Source organism: Rhinopithecus roxellana, chromosome 10, assembly GCF_007565055.1.
Source record: "Rhinopithecus roxellana isolate Shanxi Qingling chromosome 10, ASM756505v1, whole genome shotgun sequence".
In the NCBI taxonomy this organism is placed as follows: Eukaryota; Metazoa; Chordata; class Mammalia; order Primates; family Cercopithecidae; genus Rhinopithecus; species Rhinopithecus roxellana.
The window spans coordinates 87700420-87719846 of record NC_044558.1 but is presented as its reverse complement, the minus strand read 5'-3'; the positions used below and the strand labels follow the sequence as shown (position 1 = coordinate 87719846).

The following is a 19427-nucleotide window of genomic DNA, read 5'->3' as shown; positions in this document are numbered from 1 at the left end:
CTCTCAGCAATTAGATCATTGGTGAGGAGGGTACAGCACCATTTATTTCTTTAGTAATCGTTCATAATTTTGCTTAGTTATCGTATCAGTTGTTTTCTAAAATTGTATCAGCTGTTTTCCTTTATACACCCATCACTTGTATTTTATGCCTTTTAACAAACAGGAGTGGGCTGGGTGTGGTGGCTCACGCCAATAATCCCAGCACTTTAGGAGGTCCAAGGCAGGCAGATCACCTGAGCCTGGGAGTTAGAGACTATAGTGAGCCATGATCGTGCCACTGTACTCCAGCCTGGGTGACAGAGTGAGACCTTCTCTCAAAAACAAAACAAAACCGTAGGAGTGTCCAGAGACCCCAGAATTTGGCAATACATGACAAATATTTAATGTGTTTCTGTGACTTTAATTCAGAAGCATCTGTATCTCACCTCAGCATGTGTCAGCAAGTTAATTGTAAACATGTGCTGATTTTTAGCCTTAGTATTTAAAAAAAAAAAAAACTTGTTAATCACTTATGATTCCTTTCCTGGAGATAAAAATGAATAAAACCAGTTTTATCTTAAAAGAAAGAGAGAAAAATTTTAAAATTACATGCTAATGATCTAAGCCCCCAGTGTTAAAGTTTCCTGGGAGAAAGCAGAGTAGGGGCACTGTCACATCACAAGCCCTAGCTGATCCCCTTCTTCGAGGTCCCCAGGCAGGGGCTAGGGTGAAGCCGTAACTGCCATCATATACTTGCCACTGTCCCTCTGCTGTGTTCCTGAAGCAGGTGACAGTGATGTAATCCAATGCAAGGAGTACTGCTACCTCCTAATCAGAACACTGCTGACCCCAGGCCAGCCTCAAAATTCCTCCCAGGATTTTTGTCTTCCTCATCATGTTAAAAGAAAAAAAAAAAAAAAAAAAAAAAGCCGGGCGCGGTGGCTCACACCTGTAATTCCAGCACTTTGGGAGGCCGAGGGGGGTGGATCACGAGGTCAAGAGATAGAGACCATCCTGGCTAACATGGTGAAACCCCGTCTCTACCAAAAATACAAAAGATTAGCTGTGCATGGTGGCGGGCACCTGTAGTCCCAGCTACTTGGGAGGCTGAGGCAGGAGAATGGTGTGAACCCTGGAGGCGGAGGTTGCAGTGAGCCGAGATCGCGCCGCTGTACTCCAGCCTGGAGCGAGACTCCGTCTCAAAAAAAAAAAAAAAAAAAAAAAAAAAGACTTCAGTATGGATGCTTTGCATGCTCATTGCTGGAAAATACAGACCAGGCCAGGCATGGTGGCTCACGCCTGTAATCCCAGCACTTTGGGAGGCTGAGACGGGTGGATCACTTGAGGTCAGCAGTTCGAAACCAGCCTGTCCAACATGGCGAAATCCCGTCTCTACTAAAAATACAAAAATTAGCCAGGCGTGGTGGCACGCACCTGTAATCCCAGCTACTCCGGAGGCTGAGGCAGAGAATCACTTGAACCTGAGAGGCAGAGGTTGCAGTGAGTCAAGATCGTGCCACTGCACTCCAGCTTGGGTGGCAAAGCGAGACTCCAAAAAAAGAAAAGAAAATACAGACCGATAAAAAAGAAGAAAATAAAACCGATCTAGAATTCTCCTCACTTCAGGAAAGAAAACTAAAATGTTGATATCGATTCTCCTCAGTATCTCAGATCACAGGGACCCTTTCCTCTGTGTTCATGAACCAGATCCTTCCAGCGACACAGATTAACTCAACTGGAAGTTTCTGTTTGTTTTTCTCTGGAGATATTTTCTGGAGGTTGGTTATCCAAATTTTGTTGGGTGAGGGACACGGATTCCGGAGATAGGTAGGTTGCAGTTGTGTTTGTTTGGGGTTGTTTTCGTTTCCAAATATTCACCTCCCAGCTTTGGGGCCAAGAGGTATCGCGAGCCTTTTTTCACAAGGGCGTCTATATTCAAGACCCAACCGTGTTACTCCGGGCTGTTTTTTTCCTAGATTTTTTTTTTCTTTTTTTTTCTTTTTTCTTTTTTTTTTTGTAGCCCCGGCAGCTTTTGTTCCTTTGAATGTGTTTGAAGCTTGGCGATGGAGGAATTGGCTTTGGCCCTGAGATCTTAATATGTAATGATGACTGAGGCTGCAGGGGGCCCTGCCTCTCCCGCTTCCCTGCTCTGAAAGCGCCTGGGTAGCTGAGAGCTCGGAGCAGGCTGGAGGGGCGGAGCTTGGAGGGACGCCGGCGGCCCGCGCCTCCCGGTAACCTAGCAACCGGCGCCCTAGCAACGCGAGGGGGACGGGACCGAGGGAGGAAGTCGGAAACTGGTGGCCACAGCTCGCGATAGTTGCTTTTGCGCGCGAACTCTAAGTGCCAGGGTCTCAGGGCCAGGTCGCGGCTGGTCACTGGGCAGGCGCTTGGGTGACGCGACGATCTCAGCTGATCTGGTCACCATCGTCTCCCCGCCATGGAGACCTCAGCGCTCAAGCAGCAGGAGCAGCCCGTGGCGGCCAAGATCAGGAACCTGCCCTGGTAGGAAGAGGCCGAGCGGCGGCTGTGGGCAGAGGGGGCCGGGCGGCCGCGCGGGGAGGAGGTGGCTGGAGTGGGCAGGTGATCGGACCCCAACCCGACCTCTTCCCGTCTTCCCCGGGCCTGCAGCCGGGACCGAGCCGCAAAGGTTTCCCCCGACACCCCCCAGCTCCCCAGACTCGTCCGTTCTGTTTAGGACTTTTGCCAGCTCTCACCCTTTGACGCCCAGCTCCATTTGCCGAAGAAGAAGTCGGCTTTCGCACCTGGTGACAGCACAGGGGTTCGATCCCGCGTCTCCTGACACCTGCAATGGCCTCCATGCCAAAGTGCCCTCTTCCTACTCTTCAAAACCTGCGATGCGACTATTGGTCACATTTTAAACTAGTAATGAGGCTCCCTGGTCAACTTTTATTGGATGGCATATTATTAGATTAGCAGACGCCCTGTTAGATGTTCGATCCTTACAAAGACCGTAAGAGGTAGGCACCGCTTCACATTTTACACAGGAGGAAACTGCATTTTAGAAAGGTTAAATTACTTCCCTATGGTCCAAGGCTAGAACATTGGCTTGGAGGTGAATCTAGGAAGTCTGAATTCAGAGCTTGTACTCTTAACCATCCTACTTCAACAACTATGTTCTAGCAATGCTTTCAAGACTTTGAAGCAATTTGGCTTGGCTTTGGAAAGCTCCAAGTTGTCATTGTCTAGTAACTAGTTCAAAAAAAAATTTTTTTTTGAGGCAGAGTCTCCCTCTGTTGCTGGAGTGCAGTGGCGCGATTCCAGCTCACTGCAACCCCCGCCTCCTGGGTTCAAGCAGTTCCCTACCTCAGCCTCCTGAATAGCTGGGATTACAGGCGCCCGCCACCACGCCCGGCTAATTTTTGTATTTTTAGTAGAGACGGGGTTTCACCATATTGTCCAGGCTGGTCTTGAACTCCAGACCTCGTGATCCACCCACCTCGGCCTCCCAAAGTGCTGGGATTACAGGCTTGAGCCACCGTGGCCGGCCAATTTGTTTTTATTGTGGTTAAAAAAGCCCAAAAGATTGACAGTTGTAACTGTTTCATGTATTTACATATTTATTTTTTTAGAGACAGGGTCTTGCTCTGTCGCCCAGGCTGGAGTGCAGTGGCGTGATCACAGCTCAGTGTAACCTCAAACATTGGGGTTCAAGCCATTCTCCTGCCTCAGCCTCCAAAGAACTGGGACTTTTGGAGGCGAGCTACCAAGCCCATCCTGTAACCGTTTTAAAATGTACAATTCAGCGGCATTAAGTACATTCAGAATGCAGTGGACTGTTGTGGAGTCTTCCCACTCTCTAGTTCCAAAATTTCACCACCCCAAATGGAAATCCTGTGCCCATTGACAGTTACTCCCCATTCTCCCCTTCCTCTAGCCCCTGGCAACCACTAATCTACTTTCTGTCTCTATGGATTTGCCTATTCTGGACATTTCATGTGAGTGGAATCCTACACTATGTGACCTTTTGTGTCTGGTTTCTTTCACTCAGCATCATGTTTTCAAGGTTCATGCATGTTGCAGCTTGTATCAGTAGTTCATTTCTTGTTATGGCTGAATCATATTCCATTGTATGGACAGAAGAGGTTTTACCTATCCATTCTTCTGTTGAAGGCTATTTGGGTAGGAGTTCAGTTTCAAATGCACTTTGAAATAGTAGGTGCCCATCAGGTTGAGATTATAGACAAACAGCTGGAAAGATGAAATTAGAACAGAGTTCAACCTCGGCGCTATTGACATTTTGGGCAAGATACTCTGGGTGGGTTTGGGGGAGCTGTCCTGTGCACTGTAACATGTTTAACAGCATTCCTAGAGACTACACACTGAGTGCCATAGGACCTCCGCCCACCTGTGACAACTAAATATGTTCCCAGATATCATGAGATGTTCCTAGGAGGACAAAATCACCCCTGGTTGAGAACCACTGGTCTGTGTTCAAACTTAAAGTGCTTTGTTTTTCTTGCTTTTTAAATTAGGATATGAAAGGATTCTTTTTTTTTTTTTTTTGATACAGGGTCTCACTCTGTCGCCCAGGCTGGAGTGCTGGAGTGCAGTGGTGCAGTCTCGGTTCACTGCAACCTCCACCTCCCGGGTTCAAGCAATTCTCCCATCTCAGCCTCCTGAGTAGGTGGGACTGTATTGGTATGCCACCATACCCAGCTAATTTTTGTATTTTGGGGTATTTTTTATTGAATGGCATATTATTGGGTTAGCAGACACCCTGTTAGATGTTCGATCCTTACAAAGACCCTAGGAGGTGGGCGTAGAGACAGGGTTTTGCCATGTTGGTCGGTCTAGTTGGTCTTGAACTCCTGACCCCAAATGATCCACCCGCCTCGGCCTCCCAAAGTGGTGGGATTACAGGTGTGAGCCACTGTGCCTGACCTGCAAGGATTCTTTTACACATAAAATATTCTTGCATGTATATATGTCATCATACATACTAAATTGTATTTCAGGGTTGAAAAATACCGGCCACAGACCCTGAATGATCTCATTTCTCATCAGGACATTCTGAGTACCAGTAAGTATCCATGTGTCAGTTGCTCTTGTCCTGGTTGAGGGACCTGTGTAAATTTCTTGGTGATGTCTCTCCTAAGTAATAACTTCAAAGAATCTGATTGAGCTTTGTAGAATGGGGCTTTAAGATCATTCATTCATTTTCTTCAGATAGCTGCAGTCTAGTGGGTAAGTCACAAACATGAGCATAAAATTGCAACACAGTAGAGTAAAAACAGCATTACAGCGAATCATTTAAGTTCACAGATGTTGTCAGCACCCAGAAAGGTGCCTGTAACACAGTAGGCACTCAGTAAATACTTGCTGGCTGGCTGCACTCTTGAGTGAATTCCAGTTGCCCCAGGAATGCAGAGACAAGGCCCCTACATCAAGTTGCATCTGCCTCTGATTTGGACATTGCATTGGGTTGAAGAGCTTTCAGCCCAACTCGGGCCCAGGGTGAATGAGGCGGCTCCCAAAGACTGATGGTGCCCTTCTTCCTTCCTGATCCTCAGTTCAGAAGTTTATCAGTGAAGACCGACTGCCACACTTGCTTCTCTATGGTCCCCCAGGGACAGGCAAGACATCTACCATCCTAGCCTGTGCGAAACAGCTGTATAAAGACAAAGAATTTGGCTCCATGGTCTTGGAGGTAAATATGATTGTTCTTACTCTACAAATAACTTAGGACTCCAGTCTCTGAATTTCAGTTCTGCTGGTTTTATTTTACTTTAAAAGTAAGTTGCCCCACGGACAGTTAGGAAAGAAGTAAATTCGAAATAAGATATTTTAATTCCCTTTTTCCTATAATGGTCATTGTAGTCTGGATTAGTGTTGGTCAGCTAGAGGGCAGTTGTAGGGCTAGGCACCTTCTTCTTTGGTGTTGCCAACTTCTACTCAAACCCTCCTTTATGGTTACTTGGTTGCTGCCTGTCTGCCATGGCCCCTCCAGATCAATTCTCCACATCTGTCCACCCTATTCCTGTCTGGAAGGCTGAGCTTTACTGACTATAAGCTTACTTACCCTCTGGCTCCTAGTTGGGTTTGGCCAATAGAGGCCTTGGCAGGGGTAGGGGAAGGAAGTGAGTGATGCCAAGACCCTCCCTGGGGGCTGACAGGCTGGCATCATGGCCCATCTGTAGGGTACATCTCACAGGTGGTACCTTTTGTGCAGCCCTCTCCAGGTGCCTACAGCCACTCCCTTCACGAACCCCTTCAGGCTTAAGGGTCACAGGTATTGCATAGCCCCATGGTTTTCCTATATCGCTCCTTTAAAAAGATCTCCTTGTTTAATTCTCTTCGAATGGCTGCGTTTGAGTATGCCATCTGTATATTGCTGCGACCTTGACTAACATACTTAGATTCAAAAATCTGAATATTGTCTATTGCAAGAAAAGTTTAATTTACTTTTTAGACGCGGGTCTCAGAACTTTGCTGCTTCTATTGTCCTTATTTCAGTTTATTAAGAACTTGGTAACCTTGGGATTGTGGTAGCTGAAATTTGTATCATTCTGCTCATACCAGAGGTGCTATTCAGTGTAACCATACCAATTAGTCATTTCTCCAGTTTATGTCAGTCATTGCCCTCAAACGGTGGGGGCAATATAGCCATCTTTATTGATTTAGTGAGTTGTGTATAAAACTGATTTTTTATTTTGTGATGATCTCTTAGCCATCATTAGACATAGAGAGCTAACCTGCTGAGCTGGACTGATGAGGAGATACATTAAAACCAAGAACTCACAGATAGCATAGCAACATGCTTTTTGTTTTGGCTTCTGTCTTCCACGTTTAGCTGAACGCTTCAGATGACCGAGGAATAGACATCGTTCGAGGACCAATCCTGAGCTTTGCTAGCACAAGGACAATATTTAAGTAAGAATTATTTGTGTAATTTCGCTCCCTTGATTTTCGTTAGTAAGATGACATGGCCTAATTTTTTAATCCTCTCCTTAGCCAGTTTATATGGGTTGAAAAAAAAAACTGACTTTGTCCAAAGCAACCATGGAAAAGAGATAAAGGAGAGGGATGGTAGTAAGAAGTATTATAATGCAACTGCTAAAATAAAATGTTGTCTACACTTGTATTAGCAAGTTCTTTTTTTTTTTTTTTTTTTTTTTTGGAGACAGGATTGCCCTCTATCGTACAGGCTGGAGTGCAGTAGCATGATCTCGGCTCACTGCAACCTCCACCTCCTGGGTTCGAGCGATCCTCCAGCCTCAACCTCCTGAGTAGCTGAGACTAGTCGTGAACCATCACGCCCAATTAATTTTTGTATTTTTTAGTAGACATGGGGTTTTGCTATGTTGCATTGGCTGGTCTCAAACTCCTGAGCTCAAGCAGTTTGCCCACTGCAGCTTCCCTGAGTGCTGGGATTACAGACGTGAGCCCAGCCTGTATTACCAAGTTCTTTAGGGAAGCATTCTTCATTTTTAGTTCCTGAGAACTGGTTAGATTACCCTAAGCCTGGATGAGCTAGTTTGAATTTTAAAATAAATTGAGATCAGGAAAGACAACTAGGATGGTGGCTAAAAAAAAAAAAAAGAAAGAAAGAAAAAGGGTGAGGGCCAGGCACAGTGGCTCACACCTGTAATCCTAGCACTTTGGGAGGTCTAGGCAGGTGGATCACCTAAGGTCAAGAGTTCAAGACTAGTGTGGCTAACATAGTGAAACCTCGTCTCTACTAAAAATACAAAAATTATCTGGGCATGGTGGTGGGCGCCTGTAATCCCAGCCACTCGGGAGGCTGAGGCAGGAGAATCGCTTGAACCGGGGAGGCAGAGGTTGCAGTGAGCCGAGATTGCGGCACTGCACTCCAGCCTGGACAACAGAGCAAAAACTTCGTCTCAAAAAAAGCAAAAGGGTGAGAGACTCCGGTGTGAGTGAGGGAGATGGGGAAAGCAGTAGCATGGTAGGGTGGTATGTGGGGGAAAGTGAAGATGCCAGAGGACACAGCGCATAGAAGTAGAGAAGTCAGTCCTCCATTCCCACCAAGTGTTGAAGGAGTGATGGGGCACTTCCTCTCTGAGTGACCAAAGATGTCTGTCTTGGCCAAAGTTCTAGAAGAAATAGCCTTTCCGAGACAGGACCCGATGGCACAAATGGGAAGATGTAGGTTTGAGCCCAGATGTTGACGTGAGATTGAAAAAATCTTTTTTTTTTTTTTTTTTTGAGACGGAGTCTCGCTCTGCCGCCCAGGCTGGAGTGCAGTGGCCGGATCTCAGCTCACTGCAAGCTCCGCCTCCCGGGTTTACGCCATTCTCCTGCCTCAGCCTCCCGAGTAGCTGGGGCTACAGGCGCCCGCCACCCTCGCCCGGCTAGTTTTTTGTATTTTTCAGTAGAGACGGGGTTTCACCGTGTTCGCCAGGATGGTCTCGATCTCCTGACCTTGTGATCCACCCGTCTCGGCCTCCCAAAGTGCTGGGATTACAGGCTTGAGCCACCGCGCCCGGCTGAAGAAATCTTTAGACAGCACCATTTGTTTTTCTAGGAAAGGCTTTAAGCTAGTGATCTTGGATGAAGCAGACGCCATGACTCAGGACGCCCAGAATGCCTTGAGAAGAGGTAAGCAGAGGCACTGCGGAGTGTGTGGGCTGGCGCGCGCACTGGAAGGAGAATTAGGAACTTTGTGTTTGTTGCTGTTGTTATTGTTTTTTTTTGTGGGGGAGGGGATGGTTTTGAGTCAGAGTCTTGCTCTGTCACCAAGGCTGGAGTGCAGTGGCGTGATCTCGGCTTACTGCAGCCTCTGCCTCCTGGGTTCAAGCGACTCTCCGACCTCAGCCTCTCAAGTAGCTGGGATTACAGGCATTCACCACCACAGCCGGCTGATTTTTATATTTTTAGGAGAGATGGGATTTCGCCATGTTGGCCAGGCTGGTCTCGAACTCCTGACCTTGGGTGATCCGCCCACCTCAGCCTCCCAAAGTGCTGGGATTACAGGAGAATTAGGAACTTTGGACGTGAGATATGGCATGACTTGTTTTCAGTTTTCATCTTCTGGCCCAGAGAAATCTCTATGCCTTTCTCTGTGTCTCCTATCTGATGATACAGGCGAGATACCTCTGTAGTGGGACCTTCCCCTTCAGCAGCCTAAGGACTAAGCCCTGTGGGGACTTTTAAGTCTGGCCGATCACTGGTATTCAACCTCCTTTGACACTGGGTTCAATTTCAGGGTTGAGAATTTATATCTTTCCAGGGGATGGGGTGTGGAAAATCTTTCCTCCCTAAACTATCGGATAGTCCTTTCTGCTAATGGTACCCTTTGAACCACAATAGCTAGGAAAAGAATATCTGAAGTTGAGGTGCTCAGAGAGCTGACATTACTTCACTGCTTGCCAAGTGAATGATTTGGCAGGGGGAGGGAGAGCACCCTGCGATTTGTCTGTCTTCGGGGACCCAGTGCAGTTCTTTTCTCTTAAAGGACACTTGTCATCTCTCATTAAGATTCCAAGTGAATCAGCTTTGAGAGAAGAACGATCTTTAGGAGTTTGTGGGGAGGGAGTAGATGGCAGCACATGTTTAAGGAAAGGATGGGGGAAGGGGGAGGAGGAGGAGGGGGGAAGAGAAGCGGGTGAGGAGGAGAATGGGGAGGAGAAAGGGAGGAGGAGGGTAGGGGGAGGTGGAGGAGAAGGGTAGGGGCAGGTGGAGGAGGAGAGGAGGGGGAGGAGGAGGAGGAGGAAGCAGAGGAGGAGAAGGTTGAGGAGGACAGTGAGAATCTCTCTGGTCCTAGAAGCTTGGCAGCCTTTCTTCGGCATCTTGTTCTGCCGAGTGACTGTCATTCTGGGCAGATCCCCATGTAAGAACATTGGGTACCTACAGAATGGAACTGGTGTCATAAGCAACTCTTTGTTCGGGTTATTGCTCCCTTGAGTGCTCTGAGGCCTCCAGACAGTCTCCATGGAAAAGTCTGCAAAAAGCCGTCCCCCTCCCTGCCCATAGAAGATGAAGAATCATCAACCTGCCAAATATAATTTTATGTAAAAGGACAAGAAGAGATCTCATAATCTTAATGGGATTACATGGCAAAAGTGCCAGAATCATGGTAAATGGTAAAAAGGAAGCATTTTGTAAAATCCCACGGAGGCATGTTTACCAGTTTGTGAAAGAGGAGTGGCTAGGCCAGGTGCGGTGGCTCATGCCTGTAATCCCAGCACTTCGGGAGGCTGAGGCGGGGAGATAACTTGAGTTCAGGAGTTTGAGACCAGCCTGGCTAACATGATGAAACCCCGTCTCTACTAAAAATACAAAAATTGGCCTGGCGCAGTGACTCATGCCTGTAATCCCAGCACTTTGGGAGGCTGAGGCGGGGAGATAACTTGAGTTCAGGAGTTTGAGACCAGCCTGGCTAACATGATGAAACCCCGTCTCTACTAAAAATACAAAAATTGGCCTGGCGCAGTGACTCATGCCTGTAATCCCAGCACTTTGGGAGGCCGAGGTGGGCGAATCATAAGGTCAGGAGATCGAGACCATTCTGGCTAACATGGTGAAACCCCGTCTCTACTAAAAATATAAAAAATTAGCTGGCATGGTGGCACGTGCCTGTGGTCCCAGCTACTCGGGAGGCTGAGGCAGGAGAATCGCTTGAACCCGGGAGGCAGAGGTTGCAGTGAGCTGAGATCACGCCATTGCACTCCAGCCTGGGTGACAGAGCAAGACTCTGTTTCAAAAAAAAAAAAAAAAAAAGAGGAGTGACTAATCTCTGATCTGAAGAGGACAGAGCTGCCCTGTCTTGTTGCCGGCTGCATCTTCTTTTGTTTACATTCTTTCTTTTTTGAGACAGAGTCTCACTCTGTTGCCCACGCTGAAGAGCAGTGGAATGATTTTGGGTCACTGCAACCTGCACCTCCTGGATTCTAGCAATTCTCCTGCCTCAGCCTCCCAAGTAGCTGGGATTACAGGCACGTACCACCACACCTGGCTAAATTTTGTATTTTCAATAGAGGTTTTGCCATGCTGGCCAGGCTGGTCTCGAACTCCTGACCTCAAGTGATCCTCCCGCCTCAGCCTCCCAAAGTGCTGGGATTACAGACGTGAGCCACCACGGCCGGCCAACATCCTCACTTGTTTGCAGTCTTGAATCTTTTCCTATACCCTTGTGACAACAGAAAAATTCAAGTTTTCTGGACTCTGAAAAATCAGAATGGACTTTGACATGAGGTGGTTTTATTTTCTCTTACCAGTAATCGAGAAATTCACAGAGAATACCAGATTCTGCCTCATCTGTAACTATCTGTCAAAGATCATCCCTGCCTTGCAGTCCCGCTGCACGAGGTTTCGGTTCGGTCCCCTGACTCCTGAACTCATGGTTCCCCGCCTGGAACATGTCGTGGAAGAAGAGAAGTGAGTATTTTGCGGGTCTTTGGGGATGCAGTGTAGTGGAAACAGGCTTGTGGGATGACTGATGGTTCGTTTGTAGAGGAGAGGATGTTGGAAAACGACTTTGCAGAGTGCCTAGCACAGGGGAGGCACTGGGGAGCGTCTACTGCTATCATTTTCTCTGCTGTCTCAAGGCCATTCCTCATAAAAGTCTTTTGGTGCTTCGTTTTTCTTGATTCCATCCTCCTCCCCTGGAAGCTGCCCAGTTTCCTCCTACTCTTCTTTGTCATTGGAAACTGCAGGCTGCTGAGTCCCTTCTGCAAAGATGCTTCCAGCCCTTTTAGACTAGAAGGGAAGGTTCTGAGACATCACATTCTGTGTAATCAGATGCCAAGCAAGTAGCCGACCTGAGCAGCTGCTTGTTGTAAAGGAGGAGTTTGGGCTGTGTGATCATGGCTTGTGCCAGGCCTCTGCTCCCCAGAGAGCAGAATTCAAGGCGACTGGCTCCATGGGAGAATGCTTGTTCCTAAATGCAGGCTGTTCTCGGTTTTGGTTGGCTGTGACTACTAATGTGAAGCCCAGGTCCCTAAAAACCAGAGTGAATTCTAGATCATATAGATCAGGAGATTATTAACTCTGTTCCTCTCTTTCCTTCATTCCTTTAAAGGCTTAATCATTCCAGGCCATCTTGTTCCTTTGGTGAATGCTGGTGCTCTCAGGGGACCTCACAAATCCCTTCTGCTTCTTTCTTTCAGAGTTGATATAAGTGAAGATGGAATGAAAGCACTAGTCACTCTTTCCAGCGGAGACATGCGCAGGGCTCTGAACATTTTGCAGGTATGGTCTCAGCAAATCCTTTTGTTTTTGAGACAGAGTCTTGCTCTGTCACCCAGGCTGGAGTGTAGCAGCACAATCTCAGCTCAGTGCAACCTCTCTGCCTCCTGGGTTCAAGCGAATCTCCTGCCTCCCGAGCAGCTGGGATTACAGGCGCCTACTACCACGCCCTGCTAATTTTTGTATTTTTAGTAGAGATAGTGTTTCGCCATGCTGGCTAGGCTGGTCTCGAACTCCTGACCTCAAGTGATCCGTCCGCCTCGGCTTCCTAAAGTGCTGGGATTACAGGCATGAGCCACCGTGCCCGGCCTGGTCCCAGCAAATCCTGAGTCATTGTTTTGCGATAGTTTTTTAAGAAAGACCTACGCAAAGGCATGATCAATCTGTAAATTTAGAAATCTACAACTGGTAAGACCTTGATCTTATAACCTGCTGGATTCCCCCTCCTCACTTTGTATTTTGATTAATTGAAAAAATCACTTGTTGCAGGGCTGGGTATGGTGGCTCACGCCTGTAACCCCAGCACTTAGGGAGGCCAAGGCAGGTGGATCACCTGAGCCCAGGAGCTGGAGACCAGCCTGGGCAACATGGTGAGACTCTCTCCACTAAAAAAACATGAGCCAGGTGTGGTGGTGCATACCTGTAGTCCCATCTACTCAGGAGGCTGAGGCAGGAGGGTGACTTGAGCCTAAGAGGTCGAGGCTGCAGTGAGCCGTGATCATGCCACTGTACTCCAGCCTGGGCAACAGAGCAAGACCCTGTCTCAAAAAACAAAGAGCAAAAGAAAATGTTTTAAAAACAAAAGGAGTCATTTGTTGGCAAAGAACGCAAAGGGAGGCCGGGCGCGGTGGCTCAAGCCTGTAATCCCAGCACTTTGGGAGGCCGAGACGGGCGGATCACGAGGTCAGGAGATCGAGACCATCCTGGCTAACACGGTGAAACCCCATCTGTAATAAAAAATACAAAAAAAGTAACCGGGCAAGGTGGCGGGCGCCTGTAGTCCCGGCTACTCGGGAGGCTGAGGCAGGAGAATGGCGTGAACCCGGGAGGCGGAGCTTGCAGTGAGCTGAGATCCCGCCACTGCACTCCAGCCTGGGCGACAGAGCAAGACTCCGTTTCAAAAAAAAAAGAAGGCAAAGGGAGAAAAGGATTTGGCACTGGAATAGCCAACAGGCTGTGGCGTCCTCTGATGAGGTGACTCTTCCCGGTGTAGAACGTGTGGGGTTCTAATTGCCTTGTGCCCACGGAACTTTGCTGCCCACCCGTATTGCTGCCTTGGCAATTTCTTCTTGGCTCCCTGCAGCTTGGTGGCTGCTGTGACAGCCACTGTGATCTCCCCCTTCCCCCTGTCTGCACAGAGCACCAATATGGCCTTTGGGAAGGTGACAGAGGAGACTGTCTACACCTGCACCGGGCACCCACTCAAGTCAGATATCGCCAACATCCTGGACTGGATGTTGAATCAAGATTTCACCACAGCCTACAGAAGTATCCTTTCTCATAACCTCCTGGCCAACGAGACCTGAAGGTGGCCCCAGGAGTTCAGGCTGCAGCCAGCACCCACACCTTGCTGGCAAAGCACAACCGACTGCAGGCGACTCTGGTCAGCTTGTTGTGGGAGTGAGACGTCTGTAGGTGGAGTGCGTACTTGTCTTTAGCACTCCAGAGTTCTGCTTGGGGGGCTCTGACCTTCAAGTCAGGGTAAGGCTTGAAGCAGCTTCACTCCCAGATGGGAGAAAAGCTTAGGCCTTGGCATCGAAGATGCAGTAATTTTCAAGTGGTCAGTGATAGTGATAGCTCTTGTGCTGTGAAATTAAAGGCTGGGAATGGTGATATGAAGCCTTTTTGAAAATGCATTTGGGGCTGGGTGTGGTGGCTCATGCCTGTAATCCCAGCACTTTTGGAGGCTGAGGCAGGTAGATCACTTGAGGTCAGGAGTTCGAGACCAGCCTGGCCAACATGGCAAAACATTGTCTCTACTAAAAATACAGAAATTAGCCGGGCGTGGTGGTGGGTGCCTGTAGTTCCAGCTACTTGGGAGGCTGAGGCAGGAGGATTCCTTGAACCCGGGAGGCAGAGGTTGCAGTGAGCCGAGGTCATGCCACTGTACTCCAGCCTGGGCGACAGAGGAAGACTCCATCTCAAAAAAAAAAAAGAAAGAAAGAAAAAGAAAATGTAGTTGGCTTTATTCTCTACTAGAAGGAGGTACAACTCTTATCTTTCAGAAAGCCCTTACTGAAGATGAAACAAAGAAAAATAAAGAATTGGAGTCCAACACGTGCAGCTTCAAGTTGAAAGAGAAACAGTTGTTGGGATTAAAAGTCCTACTTTAAAAAGTCACTTGCCAGGGTTTGGATTCAAATTTCTCTGCAGTATGTTTGTTCTGGAACTTGTTCCCTTTGCCTTAACTGCTCCTCTAGATATTACAGAGTTGAAAACTCTGAAGGGGTTGGCACTGCATGATATCCTGACAGAGATACACTTGTTTGTGCATAGAGGTAACTGACATTAGCCCCCAGCTAAGAAGCTGTGGAGAAAGGAGCCTGCTTTGGGGTTAAGGATGGTTAGGACAGGAGGCTTCATTCTTGAAGCAAAGAAACGAATGAAGTGTAAATCAGACCCCTTCTTGTTAGCAGTTCTGTCTTGCCACTGTTTAAAATTTTGTTCCAGAGCTGGGTAGGGTGGCTCAAGCCTGTAATCCTACTACTTTGGGAGGCCAAAGCAGGCAGATCACCTGAGGTCAGGAGTTCAAGACCAGCCTGGGCAACATGGTGAAACCCCATCTCTACTAAAAATATGAAAAATTAGCCGGGTGTGGTGGCACACGCCTGTAATCCCAGCTACTTGGGAGGTTGAGGTGGGAGAATCATTTGAGCCTGGGAGGTGGAGGTTGCAGTGAGCCAAGGTTTGCCACTGCACGCCAGCCTGGGCCACAGAGCTAGAGTTTGTCTCCAAAAACCAAACAAACAAAAAAAACTGTTCCATAAACCCTCTTTTAATATCTAGAACTGCTGGGGAGAGTGAAAACTCCTGGAGGCTAACTTTATTTCCTGTAGGAGTTTGTATTTTATAGCAGTAAGTAGTATATATTAATTCACATTTCTAAAAAAAAAAAAAGTCTCTGTCTATCTATATCTATGTATCTATCTAGATATATATTCCCAGAAAAGAAAGAGAAAACATGTAAACATGTAAACCAAAGCAGGCTTAAGAAAAACATCTTAAGTTCCACGCTTGCCTGTACCTTCTACACAGAGAATTGGTTCTCAACCTTGGCAGCAGATAGGGGCACTCCAGACAAATTAAGTCAGCTTCTCGGAGGAGAACCAGACATCCGTATTCTCTTAAGCTCCCCAGGTGACTTGTGTAGGCTTTCGGAGAAGCTCTTCCCTCCAAAGTGGCCAACTGCGGATGGAGACTTAACTGGGTCAATGAATGTTGGCTCTGCCCAGGCCTTCACAGACCTCTTCCTGGCTGGCCCATGCCATGCCTTCTGCCCAAGGTATGGTTGGCTGAGGCCCTGCTCTGTACCTTGATTGTGGAAGCTGAGCATAAACCAACTTTAAAAAAAATCTGTTGTTTGTGCTTGGTTTTTAAATGGGGACAGGCTGGGTATGATGGCTGACGCCTGTAATCGCAACACTTTGGGAGGTTGAAATGGGCAGATCATTTGAGCCCAGGAGTTCGAGACCAGTCTGGGCAATATGGTGAAACCCCATCTCTACAAAAAACACAAACTAGCCAGGCATGGTGGTGCACATCTGTAGCCTCAGTTACTCAAGAGTCTGAGGTGGAGGATCCCTCAAACCCAGGAGGTCAAGGCTGCAGTGAATCATGATCACACCATGCCACAGCACTCCAGCCTGGGCAACAGAGCAAGACCCCCTCTCAAAATAAAGTAAAATATAGAATAAAAACAGCAAGTGGGATCTCAGCATTCAGGTTAACTTGTAGAGCTACCCAGCTGCTAAAAACGGTGTGATCTTTGGTGTTCTCAGGATCACTTTGGTATCTGCTCATTTTCCTTTTTGACTACCCTATAAAGCAGCACAAAATCGAGTGGGTAAAAAGTATGAAACCAGCACCGTTTTTACTCTTAGAGGTGTGGTATCTAGTGAGCAGGCTGAGGCCTCAGGACTAGTTCAGTATTAAGGATTTGATGTTGAAACTCGTTTGTCCTCTGTGGGTTTTTTGACAGTAGAGAGTGACAGACCTAACTTGTTTGATTTTGTTTTTCCCTCAGTTGACTTTCCATCTTCAGTTCGAATACATTTATTGACCAAAATGGCAGATATTGAGTGAGTACTTCTCCCAGTTTTCATTCCTTTCCTCCTTTTTCTCCCTGTTGTGAGTTATTTTTTTCAACTTTATTGGTTTCAGTTTTTTTTTTTAATTTTCCTAAATCATTCACATACAGTAGAATCCAGTCTGGTGATATTGAATGGAATGTGGGGAAGGGTGTGAGCTGCTTAAAGAACATGGGGATAAACTCACAGGTCAAGTACAGATCAGTTACATATCTGAGATGAAGGCCTTTCCTTGGACCTCACAGGCTCGGCCCACATTGATTCTGAAAATGCCCTTGTTATTTGGAAGGCCTGCTTCACTTCAACCACCCAGCTGTTATGAAGGCATTTTGGCATACTAAAGCATATTGGGGGGAAAAGTAAACACAAACTCAATTTTCTGCTTTGCCTGGTTCCGTAAACACTGTTATTAGCCCCCAGCGAAGCTGGCAGCTATCATTTAAGTAGACAGCATTGGGTTCAACAGAGACGTCAGCAAAGGCCAACTCTGATTTGTGGCATTGGCTTTCACAGGCACAAATTAGGTCACCTCTCTTCATTGCATTGTGAATATGACGATTTTGCTCTCAGTGGCTGGGCATTTAAAAGGTAGCGAGGGGAACTCCAGTGTCCTGCTTTACTGACTAGACCACAGACCCACCAATGTATCAGCCAAACTTCCCAGTGAAATGGCTTAATTAAGAGGAAGGAAATCTCCGTTTTGTTTCCCTCTTAATGTATTTTGCTGACAAAATAATCCTTCATTACATAAATTTTGTGTATCTGTATAGTTAGGACAAACTTAAGTTCAGAACACCACTGTTGATACCTAATACTTTATTTCTTTTTTTCTTTTTTTGAGACAGAGTCTCGCTCTGTCGCCCAGGCTGGAGTGCAGTGACGCAACCTCTGCCTCCCAGGTTCAAGCCATTCTCCTGCCTCAGCCTCCTGAGGAGCTGGGATTACAGGCATGCACTACCACGCCTGGCTAATTTTTTTTTTTTTTTTTTTTTTGAGGCGGAGTCTCGCTCTGTCGCCCAGGCTGGAGTGCAGTGACGCAATCTCGGCTCACTGCAAGCTCCGCCTCCCGGGTTCACGCCATTCTCCTGCCTCAGCCTCCTGAGTAGCTGGGACTACAGGCGCCCGCCACCGCACCCGGCTAATTTTTTGTATTTTTAATAGAGACGGGGTTTCACCGTGGTCTAGATCTCCTGACCTTGTGATCTGCCCGCCTTGGCCTCCCAAAGTGCTGGGATTACAGGCGTGAGCCACCGCGCCCGGCCTAATTTTTGTTTTTTGTTTGTTTGCTTGTTTTGTAGATGGGGGTTTCACCATGTTGGCCAGGCTGGCCTCAAGTGATTGGCCCGCCTCCCAAAGTGCTGGGATTACAGGTGTGAACCACCGCGCCCGGTCTGATACCTAATAATTTTTAAAATTGAATCTGTCCTTACGAGTTTGAAACATCACATTTATAAATCAATGTGGAGGGCAAAGAAGAAAATGTTAGGGGGACACATACAAGATTGCAGTCCAGGGTAAATTTGTTTTATCACTTCCCATCCCCACTCCTTCAACAGATTTTCAGTCCTAGATCTCTTTTTCCCTTAAGAAAAGGCAGCTGTGTGTGGTGTCTTTTTTCTTACCCTGTGTGTTTGGTTTCTGTTAGGTACAGGCTTTCTGTTGGCACCAATGAGAAGATCCAGCTGAGCTCCCTCATTGCTGCATTTCAAGTCACCAGAGACCTGATTGTTGCAGAGGCCTAGATGCTCCGAGGGCTGTTCACAATTCTCAGGGCTCCGCAGTGATGGAAGAACAGAGGACAGTTCCGGGATGAACTGCAGCCTGGGGTCGTGGGATGAACCAGTCACCCTTAATCTTGGAAAAGCTCCCTTCCAGGACAGGATGGGCAGGCATGTTTAAAAGTACCATTTTTGTGGTGGTTTGGAGCAGGGATGTACAAAATACTTTTAATGTATAACTCATACTGCCCATCTTTTATAGGGGAAAAAATAACCTTTTTTATTTTAAAGTTATAAGGCTTTTACCTTTTAGTTGCTTGGATGACAGGGAATTAGCCTACCCCATTTTGGTCTGGAACAGAAGACTTTAAAATCTAATATGGTCCAAGTGTCTTCCTACTCAAGGTAAACATCATCTCCAAAATTACATTTACGATTCTAATATTTGGCATTGTGTCTTTATCTAATTTAAACAGATGTTAACGGACGTCTGGCCAAAACTATTATACTTTTATAAGATGAGCTGAATTCTCTGACTTTAAAAACTGGTCTTTTTATTTACCCTCTGTGGTAGAAGAGTTACCAGCAGGTTCCAAATTGATGTGGATGATAGGAAAAAAAATTTAATTTTAAATGTAATATACAGCCTTAAACTATGCCATTTTTGAGGGGCAGAGGCTATATAAAACACACTTGTTTTCATGCAGGAGAGGGACAAGGAAGATTGAGCCTGACTATAAACCTAGAACTGCGGGAGGACTGGGACTTTTGTACAAATTTCACATTTATTTTATAGCAATCATACTGCATTTGTGTTAGTGTTCTTTATAATAAAAGACAAAGCAGCCTGCTGGCTGGCTGTGTTACAACTGATTCTTCCTTAGACAGGTAGAAAGATGCTGACTTTGTCAAACTTGCATTTATATGAAAACCTTCCGTCTCTAATATCACAGAATAAACTTTCTTTGGATGCTGTTCTTTATATAAGTGTCAAATTCTTAAACTGTCTAATGGAAAAAGTCACTATTCCCTTTATTCATGGAGGACTCACCTCCTTAAGGACAGTGGCAAAGTTTGAAGCTAAATCTGATGGCCAACCAGGCCTCAAACCACCCAGAGGCTCAGCCTCTGCTGTACCTGGAACTTCAAGATAACCATGAAATGCAAACGTTGGCCAGTTGCTTCCCAGCTCTTCCACTGTACTACTTGTTTTATCTGTTTATTTTTTGAGGCAAGATCATGCTCTGTCACCCAG

At 46.9% G+C, this 19427-nt stretch overlaps 1 protein-coding gene across 1 annotated transcript; it reads left to right on the top strand.

Annotated features, from left to right (window-relative positions):
• Window positions 1–2217: 2217 nt before the first annotated feature.
• RFC5 (replication factor C subunit 5) lies at window positions 2218–19154 on the top strand. Its single transcript, XM_010368263.2, has 11 exons — window positions 2218–2481; window positions 4956–5020; window positions 5511–5647; window positions 6791–6870; window positions 8486–8559; window positions 11178–11337; window positions 12069–12150; window positions 13506–13635; window positions 14568–14645; window positions 16391–16445; window positions 18100–19154. Exons 1-11 carry the CDS (start codon window positions 2417–2419, stop codon window positions 18194–18196), a joined length of 1023 nt encoding a protein of 340 aa, XP_010366565.1. The 5' UTR covers window positions 2218–2416; the 3' UTR covers window positions 18197–19154.
• Window positions 19155–19427: the final 273 nt, after the last annotated feature.